This window comes from Perna viridis, chromosome 8 (genome assembly GCF_037379345.1).
Source record: "Perna viridis isolate PV_CMFRI_1.1 ecotype Kerala chromosome 8, ASM3737934v1, whole genome shotgun sequence".
Lineage (NCBI taxonomy): Eukaryota > Metazoa > Mollusca > Bivalvia > Mytilida > Mytilidae > Perna > Perna viridis.
The window spans coordinates 41,320,864-41,345,743 of NC_142452.1; the positions used below are offsets into that span (position 1 = coordinate 41,320,864).

Genomic DNA, 24,880 nt, shown 5'->3' on the forward strand with positions numbered 1-24,880 from the left:
TTGTGGAATTTAGGAATCCAATACATAGCAGGTAAATCACAATCATCGTCTTTTGTAGAGAGACCAAAAGAGGATAACACAGATTTATGGTTGTCCACTATTTTTTTTTCTTTTGAGAGTGTAGTGTCAGTACATACTTGTTTGTCTTAACCATATGTTTCAGTGGAGTCCGAGTTGCTCATTTGTTTTTGTTACTTTGTATGTATGATTTTAGTTGCTTCATGTTCTTTGTTGTATTTGTCTGTTTTCCATGTGACATGTCTGGTCTTTGTCCCTGGATTAAATTCTTTTGATTACACATGTACCGCTATAACCTTAGTTCCCTTTATTACTCGTTCATAAGTTTTACATTCTTTAACTGAGAATGAGCGTTTACGTTTGCTTAACTGATTGAAGGTCCGTTTTTGTGAATAATTGTGTATATGTCGTTTTAATATTTTTATCGGTCATAGATATCTTCACATTGGTCGAGTTGTATACCAAAGTGGAAACAACATCCCGAATGGCAGCAGTTGACCACTTCGACTTTCTTCTCAGAGATTTAGAACGCACTTGTTCAAATGCCAGAGATATATTAGCAATTTTAGGAGTTTTGTATGGATGTAGGAAGTCTCTTCAAGTAGTAGCAGGATTATGTAAGGTAGCAAATGACCACTTGCTGACCAAACTTTCTTTTATTGGTGACTTTAGAAAACGTTTTGGAAGTTGGGCAGGTACATTTGCATAATTATAATTTTGATAATATGGAGTAGGCATTGCCTGAATAAGCGAGTACCGTGAGCTTTACCATACGTGTACCATCAGTACCAAATCAATATTCCTATTTGAAAATCTGTCTTGTAAATTAATTGGGGATTTTTAGAAATTAAGAAAATACACATAATAACCATAGAGCTCACACCGCTTTGCGGCACTCGCGATAATGTACATAAGGTATCATGCCCTCAGGGGCCCATTCATTTGGTGATTGCTTTTGGGATTTTGGGCTGGTGATAATTTTTTGCTTCGACCACCACCGATGGCACAGTTGGTAAAAAAATAATACTAGCCCAAAATCCGAAAAGCAATTATAATATGAATGGGACCATGAGAGCATGATACATTACATATTATATTAAAATTATAACATCACATAACATTGAACTTACATTTTATGTACCAGTCAGATCTTGGCAATCTGGTAGTTAGAAGGTGCACTTCTTGAAGTTCGTACCAGCACTGTACAAAGAGTCCAAGACAGTTTCTTTTTTTCATTTCTTAGTTTACAATTTAGATACCTACCTTGAAAGTGTAATGACTACAGTCCTAAATAAAATTGTCAGTAAATAACAAGTTTCAGTATATGGCACTAAATTTTATACAGACCAATTTATACAATATAATTATTAGAGGGGACAAATCAACTTCGGGGTGGAAAAACCTTGGGACAGATAAACTTTGGGGACAGATCAACCTGCTAGTCCATTTATCATTCGAAGATAAATGGTAGCACAACCCTAGACAAACCCAGAGTTAAAGTACATGCATCTAGTATCAAAACCAAATAGTTAAGGACCAATCAACATAATACATGTATCTCACAAAAAATTATAGGTAACATCTATTGAAAATTTTTTTTAAAAATAATTCATATGAACAGGAGATATACATTTTGTCATAGTAATTAGTCATTTTTACAAGAAAGATAAAATAGTCTGATTTTCATTGTAGAATAACAATCCTGATATTGTTTCCCTTAAGTATGATAAAATGTACACATAATATGTCATAAATAAAGGAAACAACAAATAACCATTTTTGAAATGATGTCTCCACTGTGGAGAGTGGAGACTCTGTGACTCCACTCAAAATACCTCCTCGGTGGAGAGTGGAGAAATTCAAATTTGGGCTGACAGTAGTGTGATTGTTCTTATGTCTGAGTTTAAGTACATGTATTTGCACCCTGTCTAAGGCAGGCATGTCTGTGGGAAATAAAGGAAACAAAGCAACTCACTGCTGAGTCGTTTTTCATATTTACGGAATGCAAGCCATTTTTGCAAGTTTTTCAAAGGGAGGTAACCCACCAACACGTGACAACCTGTTTGGCATTCTCATTGGGGAAAGGAAGAAAAGTAAACATCTTACTTTGAAACTTAAACTATTCAAACTTCAGTAAGTAGCTAAATTGTTTGAAAATAATTTTTCAAAAGTAATCAAGTACTTACCACTGCTACAATAAGTCAAATATTTGAGTTTGAAGTCTACTTTTGTCCAAGGTTCCAATGGAACAGTAAACCAGTCTTTCAGGTTGGAAGGTTATTTCCTCCTCTCAAAATGAAGTCAAAGTCTGAAATATGAAATAGGTCTATTGGAGATCCCTTCAAATTTATATCATTTCATTCTGTTTTTAGCTTGTGTCATTCAACATGATAAAATAATGATGAATTACTCAAAATTCCATCTATTTTTTTATGTTCAATTTTTGGATGATCACCATGTTAATATCAATAATTAGGCTGGTATTTGTATTCATAGAGCATTCCAGTATTGTCAGATTTTTTGGGAGAAAATACAATACTGGAACAAAATTTTATTCTAGTGTTGTTAATACTACTGGTATACAAGTATTGTAATCACCAAGGACAGGAGATATACATGTGTATAAGAATCATGCAAATTCCATAATATACTTTGTATGATACACCCCCAATAAAGGCTACATATTGTTGTTATTAATTTGGTTTATAGGTCTTTATGATGAAATATTTAATCATTCAATTTAATTCTAATCTCTTAGGAGATAATCCACATTGAAATCCAACAGTTCCTATTGTCTTTTGTTGTCCATTACAGAGTGATCTCCCTTAATTTTGAATTTTATAGTATTTTCTATATAATTTATATCCCCAAGAACAAGGGTTACATGAAAAGACACATGTTAACTTCTGTTTACTATTACAATTACAATATCAAAAATGAGATATGTTTGCTTTCCAGCCATGAATCACATTTTGCATGATTCTTAGCTGGAGTGCTACATTTGAAAGCACATAACAAAGTTCCACATATGTATCAATTTACATGTATACATGTATATATGGCTTATGATTAGAAATCAACATTTAAAGTTAATTTATTCTGCATTTCCTTGCATACATTACACAGCCTATGTTAAACTTGATTTTGGAGACAAGGTGGCCAAGTGGAAACTGCTTGACCTTTAATCACTGCACGTAGGTCATCACTGCTGTTAGTTCTAGTCCCACATCTACAAATGTACATGATGTACATTTGTACTTTTCTAAGTTTCCAAGAACTTATCCTAATTTGGAGGTTTCACATATTTTCCTATTTGGAACATTGGGCTTAATTTCCTCCCAACAAAACTGACTTTGTTCATAAATACATAATATACATTTAACCAAATGGTAAAAAAATCCTGCAATCAGTTTAAAAGCTCTTCAGAGTTTATGGCTATGCTAATTGTTGACTTATACATGTATATGTAATTACTGATGATAAATCAAATTCATCTTTACCTTATAAGTTCTTTGCAAACAAACATGTAGATGTACATGTATTCGTGTATGTAAACTAACAATTTACATCATAACTTTTAACTTTTAAGAGATGCAAATTAAAGAGAGTACATCTGTATCTTGCATGAAAATACAGTAAAAAACGTTGGAAGCTGCAGAATTAAACAGACTGTTGCACATTGTTTTAAGAAACTCTCAAACTTCTTTTATACTTTAATAGTTGTAACTGGTAGCAGTGAAGGTATTGGTTTGGCGTATGCAAAAGAACTAGCCAGGAGAGGATTGAACATTGTATTGATCAGCAGAGGAGAAAACAAGCTTTATAAAGCAGCTAAAGAAATTGGTATTGTATTGAGTGTAACTTAATTACCTTTCAATGTGAAAATCAAAGAGATATGTAAAGGTGGATGGCACATGAGGAATTCAAAATTATTACTAAACTTGCTTGCTTGAAATGTTTACAAAGTAAGATTAAAATTATAGCCAATATTGAACAGAGCAGATATACCATTAGTTAACCTTGTAAAACCATTTTAATTTTTAGTGTTTTCTTAAAAAAAAATCTTTGAATTGTCTCCCTTTGAAATATTGTTCTCTAGTGCTTTCTTTGTAAAAAAAAACATTTTTTAAAAGAGCAGAAAGATATGTCTTATGTACATTTTATATAATATACATGTAAACAATAATGAACACGGTGAATATTTTATACAACCTTTTCTGCTTGTGTGGATACTGTACATTCTTAACTTGCTTAACTACAAGGATTTAATGCAAAGTTCAATTTTCTTGTCTTTCTTTTGAAATGAACAAGCCAATACTAACTACTTGGAAAATAGTTCATGATGCTGAGGGTGATATGGTAATATATGGACCTGTTGGTCTTCCAAAACTATTATATGGACCACAGCATGTCTGAGGTCCATTGAATTTTTTTTTTTTTTTTTTTTTTTTTTTTTTGGGGGGGGGGGGTGGGGGGGACAACCGTACAGTCCATATATTGCAATATGACCTGAAATGGCATAAAATATTTGCTGTATTTCTGTGAAAGTACTAATGTTCTTTGGTTAGGCAAAACCACGAAATTTAGATTTAGTTCCTTATATTACGGAAAGGAAAATACTACTTACAATGTATCTGTAATCTGAGAACCTCAAAACCCTGAATTCAAGAACCCTCAAACTTGTGTTTTTTCCATAATCCACAAATTAAAGTACTTTACTAGTATATAGTTTACACTAGATAATTCATAGAGTAAACATACCTAACTTCTATATTATTACGTCACATTCTTATTTTAAAAATGAGGTAGTCCATATGATTTGCTGCCTGTGCATATGATGTTAAGTTGACCGGCAGTTATACCAAAGAAATTAAAAAATAAAAACCTTAAAGGTATAATATTTTGTAATAATATGTAGTATTATTCTGATAAATCTGTTACAGAGGACCAATTCCAGGTAGAAACGTGCGCCATAGCTGTCGACTTTGCTCAAGGAAAAGAAATTTACGATAGAATCTGGAACGAGATCAAAGAAAAAGAAATTGGTGTTTTAGGTATTAATATAAGTTATTTTATAGATAAAGCACTAAGGACATGGAAGTGTACATGTTCCAATAGTTGTTTTTCATAGTTTCAGAATGCAAGGCATTAAAGCAAGTTTTTCAAAGGGATGTAACCCACCAACACACGACAACCTGGTAGGCGGTCTTATTGGGGAGTAACAGTGAACATTTTTCTTAGAAACTTAAAATATTTTCACTTTGGTAGCTAAATGGTTTGAAAAAAAAAGTTATTAAAAAGGATCCAAGTACATACCATAGCTCCAATAAGTTAGATATTTGAATATGAGGTCTACTGCTCTCCACTGAGCTAATTGAACAGTAAATAAATTAGTCTTTTGTGTTGGAAAGTTACTTCCCTTTGAGCAAAATTTAAAAAAACGAAGTCAATGTTTTGAATATGAAAAAGATTTATTCACTTAAACTTTTCTGGAGTTCTTATAGAACAATGAGCAGAAAGTATTGGGGCATCAGAATTTGTGGTACAGTGAAACTTCTCCAAACCGGCCATCACTTGGACAAGAAAAAATGTTTATAGGGATGGCCAGTTTTGTGAAAAATAGCAATTCATTCTAAGAGCTGTTTCTATTAGTGTGTTCTATAACCTTATATCTTGTCAGTTTGTCGGTCTAGATATGTTAAATGCCAATTCAAAACTTTTGGCCTTTTATTACATTTCAAAGCTTGCGTCATTTGTAAATGATTTGATTTTACAAACGGACTGCTGACAAAATAATTTGCACGGTTTTGAAAGAATGTGTATTAAAGATCACAGGGCTATTGGTGGTATACTATTAATTATTTGTATTGTTTTCATAAATTAACTATCGGCAAAGTCTAATAATTTCACCCCTATGTTGTTTTGGCTTGGGTGCAGGTGACATTAATTGACAGTTAAAAGATCGTAAAGATCATATTATTAAATGACCCCAGTTGCCTGACGTGTTTACACACCAATTAACCTCCAACCAGTGACAAAATGTAATGTCTGGATTAAATTTGTTGTTTAAACAACTGTCTCCTTCAATTATCATCTGTCCACTGATGAAATGCAAACTGGTCAGTGAATAAATTAATAATTACGTAATATTACGTAATCATTTACAGTTTTGTTGACACATTTATTACAAGTGAACAATAACCGGGTGGCCGGAATTGAGAGATTTTTTTATTTGAAATATGTAACTAAAACTGTGAAAAACCGACCGATATACAGTTTTAGGGGGTGGCCAGTCTATTGAAGACAAAACACAAGTTTTAAGGTATATCACCCAGGACTTTTGAAAATGGCCCATTTGAAGAGAAGACCAGTTTTCTGAAGGTCCGGTTTGGAGAAGTTTCACTGTATTCTGATGATCAATATGTCTCACATCAGTAGGTTTACCTTCTAGATGTGGTTTATTGATTGAGATTTTCAGTAACGGATTATCTTTCTAATTCATTGGACACTCTTTATGTTAACTTTTTGAGAACTTTGTTTGTTCATCAGCATCAAAGTTTAAGCTGTGAATATTAAACCATTACAGTTTTCATCAACTCTACTCAACTGATCAACATTTTCACTCAGAATGGAATTGAAGTAGAAATGTTGCTTTATAGAATTCTGTACATGATCATGTAGTATTAAAAAAAATGATTATTTATATAAAAGAGAGCAAGTATTAAGGATGTATACCTGGGGTAAGGGACACAACTCAAACAAATCATTGGAATATTTGTATTCACCATTTTACATCAATCTCATGTATGCATCAAAGTAACTTGGACTGATTTCATTCTGTTTCAAAGGAAAGCTTGAAAGGCTGTGGTGATATTGAATAAGATAGAGTTATTTCCCTTACCCTTACTCCTTAAATATCTGTTGATTTTTAAAAAAATACACATATGTACATATCAAAATGAAAACTTGAAAAGTTATGCTAAATCATGTTAATTGTAATAGGGCCTGTTTTAGCATAGGGTATATAACAATCAATTACAATTTGGTCAGTCGCCACAAACCACTAGTGATCGATAGACAGGTGACAATTTTAATCAATTGCACAACACTTATCTAAATGTTTGGTTTATTTTTATTTTTCTATTTCTATTTATTTCTATTTTTTGGCAGGGCTGGCTAATTTTAGCAAAAATTTATATAACCATAAAGTAAAAATATTGAAAACTTGTATTCAGGACTGGCTAGAATTTGAGTGAGTTTCCTACCCTGGTAAATGTGACTGAAAACACAACTGCATTAATTTATACAATATTAAGTCAAATATCATGGTGTAAGTTTAAAGCTGTTCTTACATAGATCTGGGCTTTTCAAATCAATATTTGGATTTACATGTATATTCATATTTACTGGACTCTGAAAGCCCTTATCAGAACTATTTACATGTGTTTATTTTCGCAGACAAATTATGGTATACTTCAAGCTGCAGAACTGTAACTCCTTTGGATGTTATACTATCAAGTTGCAAAAAAAATGTGACGCAAGAACTCACAAGGGCTTTGTTGCTGAAATTAATTTTTTTCTTATGTCTTTAGTTGTAGTGTACTGTGCGTTACCTCTAGTTTTTCTTTTGTTGTTGTTTTTAGAGTTTGTAATTTTTTTTTGTCATGCAAAGTTCAGCAACATTAATAATGAGAAAATATGATACACTAAAATTTCCATTTTGATGTATAGTTTAGTAGTTTTTATAGGGTCTTCAAAATTTCAATATCTGATCATATCTTGTCATAGAAACAATTTAGAACCTTAATATGCAGCTTCTTATAAATGGGTTGTACATGTTTAAAATCCTAGTCTTTTTTATGCGTCAATTTTCTCAATACTGTACATCTTTTAGCATATTTGGGACCCTGTCGTGTTAGTTGAACCTTTTTTGAGGTTTATCAGTTCATAACCCCATTTAGTATCAGCTGCTTATTCCAATCAAATCTGCATCTAAATTGGGACTTGTTATGTTGTGACACCATTATGATGAGGGAGTTGGAAAAAAATGTGTATGCTGAAAACACTTCCCTTCCGTCTGGTAAAATTTTTTAGGGGCCAATGATGTACATATGTATTAGATTCTTGATTTTCATTGTATGTTTTTTTGAATTTTCATACTAATTAGGTTCCTTTTGGAAGCATACATTATAATTGTGTCTGTTAGCTTTTGTAAGTTTATTCCAGTTTCAGTTTTGAACACTATTTCTTTTTAAGTTTACATTGAAAGAATGTCAATTCTACTTTCAGTAAACAATGTTGGTGTCATGTACGAGTTCCCACAGCTTTTTCTAGATGTACCTGTTGAAGTAAGTCTGTAATTCATACAATGGATGGGGTTAAATCCCCAAAACAATGTTTTGGACACTGTGAAATTCATAGACAAATCTTGGTCTCAAGCTGTATCACCTCAAGATATCTATATCAGCATGAGGGCCATTGGCCCAAAGGATGATATTGATCAAGGATGACATAGCATGTGATACAGTACATGAATAGGTTCGTGCAACAAAAATTGTGATTGGTCATCGATCACCAATCAGTTTTCAATCAGTCATCAATCAATCAAATTGATCCTTTAAACTGGTGATCGCATCACATGACCACAAAGTGGTCAATATATTTTACAGTTTCTGTTGATTTAACTGTCAATTTTACACATATAAACATAATGTGGCACATTTAAATATCAATTAATACTTTTATTTTACATCTGTTTTATTTTTATCGAATCATTCGTCATTTTACATAACAAAACAGATCGGTTCATCAGTGATCAATCAATCAGTCAGCAGTCATCGAACTGTCGAATCGTTGCGTGGATTCGTTTAGGGACTGTACAGATTTTGCCAGGTGATGAACACTTTATCATACATATTACAGTGTACATGGTTTTTATTTCATGAACTGTTAGCTCTTGTTAACAAGGAGTGATATTAATTCACTCTTTATAGGGCTTTCATTTAAAGGCAGTAGGCGTTGATTTTTTCCTTCTACTTTTGTCAATTTTTTATGTTTAAGATGTCTACTTTAGCAAAATTTGTATCATGCTATTTGTATCATGCTATTAGGAAAATAGCCTTTTATTTGTGGCTATAGGTATGGCTACTTTAAAAAGTAGTGAAAGCTCTGCTCTTTATTAATGAAATTAGTAGATTTTTAACTAACATTTTCACAGATATCTCATAACAGAAATATTCGAGGATCTGTCATCAGCAATCTTGATTAGATAGTCAAAATAAGCCACTAAATGCATTTACCGGCTTCCTTGACATGTGGACAGTAAAAACTACTTAAATGTACATGTCATTACAAGTATACTCAAGTTAAAATTTTATTATGAGACTATAATTTTGTTCATGATCCTATATTTGTACTTACCATTTAATTATTGTATAATAGTAGTGGTGAGATATATCAAGCAATAACTTGTGAAAATCAAAGTTCATGCTTGAAATGATTTGGGAGAACAAAATGTCTAATTATAATCAGGCTTTGGCAAACAGAAATATATTTTAAGTCTGACTTCATATCCATTTTTTGCAATAATACCAAGCATGTCTATAAATTCTTAATTTGAGTAATCAGATTTGATTATTTTATTTCAGAAACTTTGGTCTCTGGTTAATGTAAATGTAGCTGCAGCCACAATGGTAAGTTAATTTATATCCACTTACATGTATTATGGAAAAAAAGAGAATGGTAGGGTTTCAATACTCAAATGTCAGGTTGAAATGCTAGAAAAGATCGGTGGCACTTAATATCTGTTTTTTTTCTCTCCAGCTTCAATCTCAAACACCAGTATTTGAGGTCAAAATCAGGTACTTTAAAAATCTTTCAATTTTCAATTGAATGAGGTTTATTTAACAATGTTTCCTGAATTGGAAGTGCCAGTTTACCTTTGTTTACCTACATGTACAATGTATATGTAAATTACATGTATATGTAATGTCACATTGAGTGGAATAACTGTGAAAAAATCATGCATTGCAAATGCCATATTAATTGCAAAATTTTTGGTGCTTCATGCATCCTTTTTAGGTATTATAAACTTTGTTCCTTATCTATCCTTTAAATGTATCTACAAACACAAAATTAAATATTTAACCATCAAGTAACATACAGTGTACATGTAAAAAAGAAGGTTGATTGCTGGATGTTTGAAAATTACAAATTTTTATGGCCAACTCAGGGTGTCTTCTCTCAGATTCTTTCTGTAGTCTTGCACTCAGCGATGTTTGACTCCTTACATTTTGTATGTACTGTGAAATTAATATTGTTTGTGGGGTACTAATTTTTTGGGGGTTTCATGAGTAAGCCAAACTATGAAATTTAGTTACCAACGGAAAGGAGATTTTCATTGATCTGTATACTGAAAACCTCAAAACTGCGAATTAAAGAATCCACAAACTTAAGTTTCTTCCTTAATCCTCAAAAATTGGTATCCACAAATTTTGTGAAGTACTTTCACACTTTTTCAAATCAATCATTGCCATGTGACTTTGATATTTTTTTTCTATTTACAGATGACACATTTAATAATGCCACAGATGGTTCAAAGGTAGGTAACTCTTGTTTTATTGCATATTAAACTTTTGTGAAAAGATTGTAGTCTGGAGTTAATTTCACTGTACAATTGGAAGTTCTATAGTGCTTTATAATTAAAACCAGCTAACCTAGACTTATTCTCTTAATTGTTTTTAAATCGAATCAAAATATGATGATTGCAACTTATCTCATTTTTTTTTTTTTCATTTATAATTTTTGTTAAATTTCTTGATAAGTTTTGATACAGTGTGGACTTCATCTTCCTCTTTTATTAGTTTTAGCATATTTTATTCATAAATTATGATGAATAGGATTGGATAGAATTCTAGACCTATATGCGTCCCCGCTTTTATTCATTATATTTCAATTGGTATTGTGACTTTGTGGTTTGCTAAAAACTTGGAACCAACAAAATTGGTACCACAGGAATAATTTTTCTCTCGTAGTATTTCATTGAGATGTTTTCATATTATTTATTAGTACATTTATTTTATCATTTCTAGTAGGAGAGGTGAAGTCCTAGTCTTGGGCTGATATAGAGACATTGGGCTGATAAATAATGTCATATGAAAATCATTGATTTTACAACTTTTTTTTAAATACTGGCTCTGCCTTTCAATTTGGGAAAAACATATTCGTAAATTAGTGCTACAGTTATATTGCATCCTACAGCTAGTTACATTAGTCCTGAGATGGACACTTTGCTTCAAAAAAAAAATCAGAAGTGAAACAGTCTGGAAAAGTGAATTTTGGAGTTTTTCAAAGGTAGAAATAGAAAATGTTCACCTGATTTGGTGAGCCCGGACTGGACAATATGCCATGTAAAAAAAAACCATTATCAGGAATTTAGGCGGAAATTTGGGAAAATTATCATGCTTTTTGCAATAGGAAACAACCTTATTTTGACTCTAATTCATATATTGAAAAATCATTGAAAATTGCTGTTATATTTATAGGTTTCATTATGAATGAAAGTTGAATATTGCAAAATATCAACTGAAGTTATTTAATTTCAGCATCGTAACAAATGAGCCCTGGTGAGTTTGTTATTATGTTAGTAATAAATAACACAAGTTGATATTTTACATCATGCAGTTATTTGAACACACAAGTTAATTGAACATTTCCTCTATGATTCCTTGGGAATATTATAGACGTTTGTCATTCAGCATCTGTCATGGTGGAAATTCTAGTCATTGTCTGTCACCAATTAAGTGTCAGAGGAACAACATTAGAAACATTATCTGCAATATGACACCAATAGCAAGGGCAAATTTTTAATATTACTAGTTCATATCACATCGTCCATGGTGTGATATCATAATTATCTAACCATATACTGTGAAAGTACTTTAATTCGTAGATACCAATTTTTGTGGATCAGGGAAGAAACACAACTTTGTGGATTCTTAACTTCGGGGTTTAGAAGTTTTTAGTATACACATCTGTGGGAATGTACTATTTGTTGGGAACCAAATTTCGTAATCTGCTACCCACGAAAATCATGAAAATTGGCACCCCACGAACAATAGTACTTTCACAGTAAGAATAGATAAAATAACCAAATCCAGAGTAGCCTCTCGGCCAGCCCGAGACTGGCTATTTTTTGACAGGGCTGGCTAATTTTTAGCAAAAATCTATATAGCCATACAGTAAATGTATTGAAAATTGTATTCAGGACTGGCTAGAATTTTATTGAGTTTCCTATCCTGCCAAATCATGGAGAATATAATTTATATGATTATTGCATTTATATTACAAACAGATACATTGCTTGAGCTTGTGAGTGCAATACTATACTCATCAAGGGATTGTATTCGCCATTTTAAATGCAGTAACCCTTTTATTATATAGTGATAAATATTTCTGACATTCTTTTTGTTTCTATAGATACAATTCATTCTTTTATAATGATAGTTGATAATAATGAATTAATTCTATCATAATAAATATGTGTGTGATACCAACCAAAACTGTATATATGAACTAGTTCAATCTTCATCTCACCTTGGAATTTTTTTCTACTCCACCACTAATTCTAAAAATTATTGTTAATTGACATATATTTCATCAGCCAGTATTTATTATCAATCCAGCAGCCTTGATTCTATTCTGAAAATGTTTATATAGCTTCCATGCAAATACAAGGATATCAGTCTAATTAAAATTAGCCCCTCCGATTTTTATTTGTTGCAGACATCAAAAATAAAAAAAACGCAAGGTCTAATTTTAATCAGACTGACAAGGATATATTTCTTAGTTGTTTTCTTGTTCTTTCTATTGAAATTAACATGAAAATATTTATTACTATATAAAAATTATAGATATATACAGTACCTGAACCAATCCGTTCAACAAAAATTGTGATCAGTCATTAATCAGTTTCCAGTCAGTCATCGATATGTCAAACCGATCCATTTAACTGGTGATCGCATCATGTGACCACAGAGCGGTCTATATATTTTTATGTTTTTGTTGTTTTCTATGCCAATTTCACACATATTTACATAATGTAATAGATTTAAACATCAATTTATACTTTTATTTTACATTTCTTTTATCTAAAACAGATCTTACGTTATTTGACATAACAAAACAGCGATCAGATCGGTCACTCGTCATCAGTCATCAGTCCGTCAGCGATCAATCAGTCATTGGTCGTCAATCCGTCAAATCGTTGTGCGGACCGGTTCAAGGGCTGTACATATCATCAAGGCATTCAGTATGGGAACTAGCAACCAGTTCCCTTTATTTGCCTAAGGACAAGCCTTGGGAAGATAAATTTTGTACCAGTGGTATTTGGAAATTGCTAATTTTTATGTTAATTTCATGAAGGCATTTAGTGTGGAGCACTATCAGCCACATTTTTTTATTTGTTTTAGAGGGAAAGGTGCTGTAGTCATGCTTGCATCAGGGTCAAGTTGTCAAATCACTCCACAAATGACGGCGTATGCTGCGACCAAGGTTAGAGGTGTGATGTCATCCAATTAAAATCCAGTACTAATCTCTATAAGAATCATGCAGAAATTGAAGTTCGTAAAGTTACTGGGGCCTGATCAAATGTACTTCTTTTTTTGAAAATTTGATTTTAGTCTGGTTGATTTGAAATTTGATAAGGTTCTAAAGAAAATCGAAAATTTCTAAATTATATAGTATACCTTTTTTTTATTATAATTTAATATTCATTTTTACTTGATATTTTGTTTAAAGTATTTTCTTTTAGCAGACATTCTGTTCTACATGTACATGTATGTTTTAATTAAGATTGTTAGTAAAATTAAAATTTAGTTTGTTTGCCATATAGCCTGGCCAACCTATCAAATACCCCCTACTGAAAAGGTCTTATTTTTTTGGAAATGATACACAATTATAATACAACCAACAGCAATAACAATTTTTTCACATCACTAGTTTATATCACATCGTTCATGGTGTGATATATCACAGTTTTCTAACCATATCATGTGAAAGTACTTTGGTTCGTGGATACCAATTTTTGTTTATTAGGGGAAAAACACAAGTTTGTGGATTTTTGAATTCATGGTTTGGAAGTTTTCATTTTTCACATCAATGGAAGTCTCCTTTTCGTTGGGAACCAAAATATCGTGGTTTGGCCTACCCATGAAATCCATGAAAATGGGTACCCCACAAGTAATAGTACTTTCATAGTATAATCAGTCTTTTTCTCTCTCTCTCTCTTTATCTTGCTTTATACCCCCACAGTGATAGGGTTGTTTATCTTTCCTTCCTTCCTTCAGTTATACAGGGGTTGGAGACCTATCTCTTATCCATTACTCCTCCTACCCCTCTGAATAGAATTGAAAGAAACTTCAAGTAAGTCCCTAATTACATGTTCTCATTGTGCACTTTGCTAGTTTAGATTTTATCCCATATCATTATGGATGTTAAAAGATGCATGTTATCTATTTGGGGAGTGGAAGGTATAAAGTTAGTGAGCATTGCTCACAGTTTGTCTAGTTGATACCCAGCTTTTTTTTTTTTTTTTTTTTTTTTTTTTTTTTTTTTTGGCATTTCTGAGCTGTTTTGAATTATTGATAAAAGTATTGGTAGTGGCAATATTACTGTAATACAAATCTGTCTACTTATATTAAAAAAATTAAAGTTCAGATTTGGGCAAAAAAAATATTTTTCCTTCCCACTGAGCCATATTTTTTTAGGATATGACAAACAGAAATATTTTTATGTCTGGTCCTACACACAAGATTTTACCTATTAAAATACTGAATTTCAAAATTTGCAACTAAATGAACCAGATGTAAAGTATCAGGCCAATGTAAGTAAAACTGCTTTATACATTACCTATATTAACAGCTCCTGAAAACTCCAAAGTCAATAAAAATGATTGAATAAGGTATTTGTCAGGGTCTGGTCTAGGTGAAGGTGTAATGGGCGTAGGCCCCCCCCTTTTCAAAGGAAAAAAACAAGGAACTATCTTAATCTGCTAAATATTGTATTGAATACAGCAATTTATCATGTTAAATATGTCATAATCAGGTTTCCTTTTATACTGATTCTCGTAATTACCCCCCCCCCCCTTCATAAAATCCTGGATCGCCCGTTTGTTTCCATAATTGGTAAATCTTTGGCTAATATGCCAAAACTTGAAATAGCATAGAATTACCTATTACCAGTCCTTTTAACTATACAGTTACCAAATATGTCAACAATTAATGTATTCAAAAATGATATTGAAGCTAGAGTTCTCCAGAGCTGTTTATCTTTGACTTTCTGCATGATTCTTATGGAAACTGTATTTATGATGCTCTGAATGCATCATCCTTCACATGTACAAAATTAGATATATGTATTCAGCTGATATTAGCATGACAATACTGATTATCTGTTACAGGGGTAAAGGAGCAATAGTAATGGTGTCATCCGGCTCCGTCACACAAATAACGCCCCAAATGACAGTCTATGCTGCTACTACGGTTAGATATAGGTGTAGTCAGTGTTTTAGTACTGCATGGAAATTTATTATAGGTCATGGCTTTAAATAACAATCTCATAGATTTTGTCATAGCTTCATATTTCCATGGTTGTTGTCATTGTATTATAGCAACTGAAGTCTTGTCATAGTTTCATATTTACATAGGTGTTGTCATTGTATCATAATAACTGAAGTGTTGTCATTGATTTATGATAACCAACGGTGTTTTCATTGCTTCATAATAACTTAAGTGTTTTCATTGCTTTATAATAACCTAGGTGTATTCATTGCTTTATGATAACCAAGGTGTTGTCATTGCTTTATGATAACCAAGGTGTTGTCATTGCTTTATGATAACCTAGGTGTTGTCATTGCTTTATGATAACCAAGGTGTTGTCATTGCTTTATGATAACCAAGGTGTTGTCATTGCTTTATGATAACCAAGGTGTTGTCATAGCTTTATGATAAACAAGGTGTTGCCATAGCTTTATGATAACCAAGGTGTTGTCATTGCTTTATGATAACCAATGTGTTGTCATTGCTTAATGATAACCTAGGTGTTGTCATTGCTTTATGATAACCAAGGTGTTGTCATAGCTTTATGATAACCTAGGCGTTGTCATTGCTTTATGATAACCTAGGTGTTGTCATTGCCTTATGATAACCAAGGTGTTGTCATTGCTGTATGGTAACCAAGGTGTTGTCATTGCTTTATGATAACCTAGGTGTTGTCATTGCTTTATGATAACCTAGGTGTTGTCATTGCTTTATGATAACCAAGGTGTTGTCATTGCTTAATGATAACCTAGGTGTTGTCATTGCTTTATGATAACCAAGGTGTTGTCATTGCTTTATGATAACCTAGGTGTTGTCATTGCTTTATGATAACCTAGGTGTTGTCATTGCCTTATGATAACCAAGGTGTTGTCATTGCTTTATGATAACCAAGGTGTTGTCATTGCTTTATGATAACCAAGGTGTTGTCATTGCTTTCTGATAACCTAGGTGTTTTATGGATGATAGAATTGGAACAGTTCCCATTTTTTTTTTGTTGTGACAAAATTGTCTCCATCAGAGGTTTGTCATAATTATTTGACAAAGCTTTTAATTATTATGAAATATTATGGAATATGCTAGTACTATTAGATAGATATAGTAGCTTTGGAATCAATAGTCATTTGTCATAGCTTTGGAATCAGTAGTCGTTTATCATAGCTTGGAAATCATTGTCATTTTAGCTTTGGAATCGCAAGTTGTTGTCATAGCTGTTCAGATAGTTTTTTGGAAGCCATATAGCTATTTTCATAGATTCACAATCATTTAATTATTGCCATATCTTTGGAAAACATATGTCTTTTTATAGCTTAGGAACTATTTAGCTTTTGTCAAATTTTGAATCACATCCTTATTTGTAATTACTTACATGTAGTCATAGCTTTTGTCAAATTTAGAATCACACCCTTGTTTGTAATCACTTATACACAGGCAAATATTTTTCATGTTCATGTTAATTGAGCTTCACATGAAATTCATGTGAACTTCACATGAAATTAATGTAATTTTCTTTTAACACGACTTTCATGTTATTCGTTCACGTGAATTTCAAGTGAAGACTCGATTCACCTGAATTTAGCGTGATATTTATCACGAAGTTTATTTGCTCAATTTAGTTGAAAATCATGTGCAATTCATGTGAAAATCATGTAAAAAAAATTTTCCTGTGTATATGTAGTCATAGCTTTTTAACTATATTGCTTTACCCCTTTTATTACCTTATCAATTCAGTAGAATAAATCACCTGTATCTATAATTTATCTATCTAGGTGAAGTAATAACCTAATAGTTAAGAATTCATGTTAATTATAACATTCTTTATAAAGTCTTGGACATGATATTGAATGTTAGAAAGAAAATAAAATTTTAGCTTATGACCAACAAGTTAGATTTGTAACGTCTAGTTAATAACATCCCTAAATTACATCCAATCTATACATTTGAATTGTCAAAATGATGGATATTTGAAAATGCTTTTCAATGTATTGCATTGTTAGCACTTACAATAATTTGCCAGTTAAGTCAATAGTGAATACAGAAAGTAGAGAAGAGGACTACCCCCACCCTAAGATTGAAAAAAAATGTACTTTTTTGCATTTAATCTTAATTTTTTCCCCAAAACTCATAAAATTATAACACATTTTTTTTTAAACTAAAAAAAAAAAACAAACCATAAAATAAAAACAACTACACAGTACACTGAAACTAGTATTTATAGCTATAGAACAACTTCAGAAAATGACTGATTTATTCAGTTTAGATGCCTGTCTTAGCACTTTCACCCTTCCAGTGCACCTGGTCCATGCTTCTAGTTTTCAGTGGTGTTTGGATTGCTTATTTATTTTTGTTTCTTTGTACATGTTGTTTTTGTTTATTTCATGTTCTTTGTTGTGTATCTTTTTTCCCATCTTGATGTTATCCTTGGATTACATTCTTTTGATTGCTGTTAGAATACTTTTTCCCTTTCACTGTAATTTGCATGCTGTGGTAAAATTTTTAAATATGATTTTTTTATACCTTACTTCTATTTCAGAGCTTCCTAGATTATTTTGCCAGAGGTTTACAGTATGAATATAAAGATTCTGGAGTAATTGTCCAATCACTGATGCCTTTCTATGTAGCAACGCGGATGACACGATACAGTCAAACACTGTCGAAACCTAGTCTACTGATACCATCTGCAGAAGACTATGCTAGATCAGCTGTTTCTACACTAGGATACAGTAGTAGAACTTCAGGGTACTGGCCCCATACTATACAGGTATGTAGATATTAAGCTTTATCTAAGCACTAGACAAAGATTAAGAAAAATACACATGAGAACCATGATCAAACAGGTATAGTCGAAGAAAAAAATTACAGCACATACTGTAGTGATGTTTAGGATAAGATACAGTCTTCCTTTGATTAAATGAAAATCACCTGAAGTACTGCATCAGGTAGTTAACTGAACAATCGAGATAAAGATTCAAACATTTCTACATATACTGACGTAAGTGTAAGTACTTTTAAGAATCAGGCTAAATCATGGGAAAAGTCAGAAACATGCATGTCAAAACCCCATAGATCTGACAATAAAAAATCACTCAAGGATGGTTTTTCTATTTGAAAAGACCATTATTTGATCCCTGCATCATAATGGATTTGCTCAGAAATTTTTCAATAGAATGTTAGAAAAATGAGCTGTCTGCCCTTGAAATGTTCATTTTTAGTGCATTTCATTGAAATTGTAACTAAATGGTCCAGCATGATATGGAAAATCTTGTCTGTTTTTCTTGATTCTGATGGTGCAAATAGTCAAATTAACATTATCAAAATGGTGTTTTTTTTAATACCATGTTTCACCTACTGCCTGATTCTTAAAGGGAATGATGCTTAATTACCTAAGGAGTGATATGATATTCAAACACACCTAAGTTAAGTAAGACAGTTAATATTTAGATGTTCAAGATTGAAATAAAAAATTAGTAAAAATTATCATTAAGTTCAGATCAAACATTTTTGGAACATTTGGGGTTTGTATTTTATTTGTGTTGTGAAAGACCACTAACATATGGTTATGACATTGAATTGATTTTTACCTCACCTGGCCAGGTGAGCTATTGCCATCACACTGGCATCCATCATAATGATCTGTCATTGTCATTATTAACAATATCTCAAAACTCTTCTCCTCTGACACTACTTGACCAATCAGAACCAAACTTGGTATGAATGTTCCTTGGGGTATCTTGCATTGAACTGATGTTGGGATTGTTGTCATGTTGAAAAAAACATTGCTGCCATTACTAAAAATAGAACAGAGAGGTCAGACAAAAGTTTTCCACATATACATGTATCTCCGAAACCGCTAGGTTTAACCAAATTCTTTCAATTGCTGAAATAATCCTTATGATAAGGCTTACAAAAGTCTGCAGAGGGTCAAAGTTGTCAGATGGCTTCTTGATAGAGTTATTGCCCTTGAAGGGTTGAAAATGATGTTTTAGCAGTTTTTTGCCAATATCTTGAAAACTATAATAGATAGAAAGAAACTTTCAATTGATGAAATGATCCTTATGATAAGTCCAAACAAAATTTTTATTGAGTTAAATTGTCGGACGACTCCTCGTTAGGGACAAAAATTTAACAAGGTGAGTGATTCAGGATCCTGGGAGCCTCTTGTTTCTTGTATCAGGCAATTTATTTGACAAAGAAGGTGACACAGTCAACATATTTTGCAGATTTGTGTAAATAATATATAAGGAATGATAAGGAACAATAGATATTTGAAATATCCTTCTTGTTTATCCGTTTCACTCTCAATTAGTGCATTTTTATTGAAAACTTTTCATTGATAAATTAATTTCCAGACTTAGAAGAAACACTTCGTTTACAAAAAAATACAGTTTCTATACAAAACCTGAACTTGGTGTCACAAAACTAGAAAAAAATTCTCAAAGTCTAAGAATTATTTGTGTCAATCATAAAATCAGAAGGCTGAGGTTTGAGTTACCATGCATGAACTAGCACTCAAATTATTTTCATAACATTTTTCTCAGCAACTACTTATCGCAAGCTTCTTTATTTTTTGTATCCAGCATCAAATATGGGATTCGTATCGTGGTTTCTGATTTCAGACCTGTCAAACACCTATTTCTGTCTCTTGATTATCTTTTTCACTATTATGTGGCAGGGTACCACTTAATGTTCCATTAATGCCTATTTTAGAAATTATTATAAGACTATTCATTTTTAGGTCACCTGACCAAAGGCCATGTGAGCTATTGCCATCACTTGGCCTCCGTCATTGTCGTTAGCAATTTTTCAAAACTCTTCTCCTCTGACACTGTTGACCAATTTGAACCAAAGTTGCTTTGAATGTTTCTTGGGGTATCCTACAAAGAACTGATGTGGTAATTAATGATCCGTTGAAAAAACATGGCCGCCATTACTAAAAATAGAACATAGGGGTCAGACAGTGGTTTTTTGCTCATTTCTCCATAACTGTTGGTTTAGCCAAATTCTTTCAATTGCTTTAATGATCCTTATTATAAGGCCTACTAAAATCTCCAGGGAACAAAGTTGTCAGACGACTCCTTGTAAGAGTTATTGCCATTGAAAGACAAAATTAAACCAGGTGAGCAATTCAGGCACCTGGGAGCCTTTTTTTTTTTAACCAAAAAAATTTCTATTCTTGAATATGTTCACTTAGCAGGATCCACAAAAAAAATAATATGATTACAGTATGATTTATTAGAGATTTATTTCAATGAAGCTCCGTGCAGGTCCGGGTGTTAAAAGAATAGACCTGTAGCAGCACTAAGCTTGTCGTAAAAGGCGACTAAATAGTGCTCAGAACCCTAGCCGGGGGCTAGGGCGCTCTGCCCACAGAGCAACTGGGATGTGTGCCCCAGGTGGTGGAATGGGGTACCCCTGGCGTGTTACATGCTGGGGTTGTCAGGCTATAAAATGGAAAACCTGACCGCAAACCATAGTGGTGCACCGTGTTGGGAAAGATGCCACGTTCCTCGCACGTTAAGAACTCTGTTGTGGTATTCGATAGGAGTAGGAACCTTTGCGCTCCGCCACAAGAGGCTAAATTGCCCTACCTTACCCATCCCCCCTTTTTCCAGTGGCAATCAAAATTTGTCGACCCTATTATCCTTGTGACCCATCCTTTTTTTTTTCATTTCATGTTCATTTTGTCATCCATTTCATGTTCATTGTCTGAATATAGCTGAAATATTGCTGCGCGGACGTTAAACCCCAACAAACAATATTTCAATGAGAATTTAAGTAGTACTCCAGCTAAGAATCATGCAAAATGTGATTCATGGGTAAAAAGCCTACATATTTTTATTTTTGATATTTTGTTTGAATAGCCATAGTAAATAGAAATTTACATTCAGTTTTTCATATAACCCATGTGCTTAGGAGATAAAAATTATATAGAATGCACTGTAGATTTCAAAATTAATGACGCTAAAATGCAATAGAATCTATTGAAATTTCAATGTTGGTTATATCCTAAGAGCAGGCAGATTTGAATGAATAATTACACATTCCATAGTATAGACCCATAAAACAACTTAATTACAAAAATAAAAATATGTAGCCTTTTTTGGGATGTATCACATTTTTAAGATTTTGCATGATTCTTGCAAAGACTGTCACTTAATATTTAAATTCATCTTTTATAGAGTCATTGATTGAATATTTTGAATTCTTTTCAAAAAACTTTTCGACACAGTTGGTATACTTTCGCTTTTTACTATTTGACCTTAAAGACTCTCTTCCATGGAAACGCAAGTCACCTGATCCTAGTTCTGTTTCCTGATTGGCCAAATAGTCATAACTTAGTGGCATTCGAAAAAAAAAATGTTTCGAAAGTAGAAATTGTGTGCCATGTGTTATTTCCTGAATAATATGTAGGGTATTTATAAGTAAAAGGAAAACTGTGTCGGCTTTCTTTTTTTTTTTAAAGATAGTACTTGTTTTTATTGTAGTCATGGATATCAGAGAGCATACCAGAGTCACTTTGGATGTGGGGTGCTACACGGTTAAATAATGCTTTACGAAGACAGGGTCAGGAAAAATTACAGCTCCGTAAAAGTCTCAAGAAAACAGCTAGTGAACAATCATTTGAATCTGATTCATGACACAGAAAAGACATTAATGTTTATTTATGTGTCCAAAATGCATTTTTTAGTTTTGAAGTTTTCATGACAAACTTTTTATATGAATCTATATAACTGCAATTTAAAAACTATGATAGAAAAATGTTCAGAATCAAAGAATTAATAAAGATCGATCAATTACCGTTCTATGGCATACAGAAACAAAATGTATCATAGCATATAATATTGAAGTGTTTAAAATATAAATAATTATATGCTTCAAATCTAAAAAATTGGTTTGAAAATATTTCTTTGATTTGATTACTATTTGGAATGTTATGACTGTTATATTGTAAACATGAAGAAAGATAAAGTTTTTGAAACTTCGTAAACAACTGGCTAAGTTTTCATGTCGATCCGTCCCATGTGGATTCATCCCTTTTTTGAAAGTCTATACATCCCAGTCATTCACTCAGTGCATTATGCATTATGAATTCATACAATTAAAATATTAAACATGAATATTGAAAATAAATTATCTTATCCTTTTGTATATGTCTTTTTCTTAAATTTTACAATTAGAAAATGAATAGATTATAGTTCATATTATATTATTATGAGTACAGTTTACAGTAATTACATATGATTATTAATACATTGCAAAATGAAAAGTAATCAGTCAATCTAAGTTATTTTTTATCATTAAAAGGTTATTGTTGTCCATTTACTTGTTTATAATCAAAATTTTTTTGAATGTATACATGTGTAAATGAAACAGCTGCAAAACGTTTCTTTATCTTTGAAAAAAGATACAAAACCTCATAGTTTCTTGAATTTAGCATGTTTAGATACTTAAGTAACCTTGAAAATGTGATGACTGTAGTCATAAATAAAATTGGCTTTAAAGAACAAGTTTCGGTTTATGACCCTAAATTTTGTGCCCACATAAATTTATGCAATATAATTATTAGAGGAAACAGATCAACTTGGAGACAGAAAAATCAGGGGACGGATTGACTTGGGATGGAATGACTTGGGGACAGATCGATTTTCTACCCTTGCTAAAATCATAAATGGTCCAACTTGATATAATGTACAGTGTAAAGAATTTTTAAGACTGCACTTAATGTCAACTGATTTTTAGAAACTAAGTTGCAGGGAATAATAATATTATCCATATTTTATAGTGCAATTAAGGAGGTAGACCTAAGGTAAAGGACACAACTCTTACAACTCATTGGAACATTTGTATTCAGCATCGTACATAAATCTCATTTAAGCACCAAAAGTAACTTGGATTGATGTCATTCTAGCTATGAAAGCTTGATAGGCATTGGTGAAATTGAATATGATACAAATATGTCACATATTTCAAGAGTTATGTCCCTGACCCTAGGTTTACCACATTAAGAAATTTTAGAAACTGAAAATTTTTGATGTAGGAAATACATATATTAAAGTAATATTCACATAAGAAGTTGAAAATGATACAAGCAAGTGTAATTTTTTATTCAGCCTTTCATTTACAGTGATTTTTTTAGTAGATTCTACATATAAAGGAGGCATTGAGGTGTGAAATACACATTTATGTATGTTATGTTACGATGTTCTATTAAAACTGACTTTCACAATAAAGTGCTATTAGATATTTTCTGAATTTTCAATTCTATCACTTACCATATGTATGCTAACATTGTGTACATATAAGTATATGGTCTTTATTTGCTGTTTTCACATTAAGGTCATTAACTTGGAATTTTATATGCATGTACAATGTACCTAAATTGTTCTGTTATTGACACTTCCAATTTCACAATTTAATCCATTTTTTTTTTTTTGGGGGGGGGGGGGGTTCACATGGCAGATATAACGAGAATAGGTAGGGTGTATATGTCAGGTGAGAAGCCCACCAGGATGAAAATATCAGCCCAAGGCCACCCATGGGTCATCAATGAACGACGAGGAATTCCTCATACCACAGGGCAGCCTGCAGCTGGCTCAAAAACATCATTATACACAGATACAGCAAAAGAGTTGCCCCCCCCATATACTAAAGCAACACAAAAAATAAACTAAAGGTGAAAACGAAATAAGACTTACAGAGACTAAAATTCCTGACATCTGCAAAAACATGGCGGGATAAAAGTACTTTGGTGTGATCTCAACCCTCCCCCTTTAAAATCAGGCCACTGTGGAAAAAATACACAATAAAGCACACTTAGAAATTCAGGTAAAAATGTCTGAGTCCCTTGTTACAAACGGAAATAAAGAACTGCATATAAGTTGCAACAATATACAAAATAAGGACGGCAAGCAGTTAACTGACATGCCAGCTCCAGACCAGTTTTAATCTGCAAAAAAATACTTTCCCATCGTATCTAAAATCCATCCTAATTCTTCCCATGCGGGGGTCGAGAATCTCGGTACATCATGAGTCATATAATAAGGACACAATCCATGTCATACCAAAAACGGCATTAAAGTGTAGTTATTTAATTGCTATATAAGACCCTATGAGTGAATCGATGTTAATGTCAAAACTGCTATCATTAACGACTTGACAACAATATCCTAACTATATCCTTTACGAATGAGCCTATTCAACGGTTTAGTGAACTTATTGGATGAGTATTGAGGTTTCCGTTCTTTGTGTAGAGTATTACCATAAAACAA

At 32.3% G+C, this 24,880-nt stretch overlaps 1 protein-coding gene across 2 annotated transcripts; it reads left to right on the plus strand.

Annotated features, from left to right (window-relative positions):
- Window positions 1-457: 457 nt before the first annotated feature.
- Window positions 458-23,855, plus strand: LOC148610534 (inactive hydroxysteroid dehydrogenase-like protein 1). Of its 2 annotated transcripts, none has more exons than XM_088595654.1 (9): window positions 458-713; window positions 3,739-3,861; window positions 4,962-5,072; window positions 8,308-8,366; window positions 9,666-9,710; window positions 10,584-10,618; window positions 13,488-13,569; window positions 18,145-18,372; window positions 22,097-23,855. In XM_088595654.1, the coding sequence occupies exons 1-9, from the start codon at window positions 503-505 to the stop codon at window positions 22,247-22,249; spliced, it is 1,047 nt and encodes a 348-aa protein (XP_088451780.1). In that variant the 5' UTR covers window positions 458-502; the 3' UTR covers window positions 22,250-23,855. The 2 variants fall into 2 exon arrangements, with proteins under 2 accessions (XP_088451780.1, XP_088451779.1); XM_088595653.1 differs by lacking the exon at window positions 13,488-13,569 and adding an exon at window positions 15,476-15,557 and having other exon boundaries at window positions 462-713.
- Window positions 23,856-24,880: the final 1,025 nt, after the last annotated feature.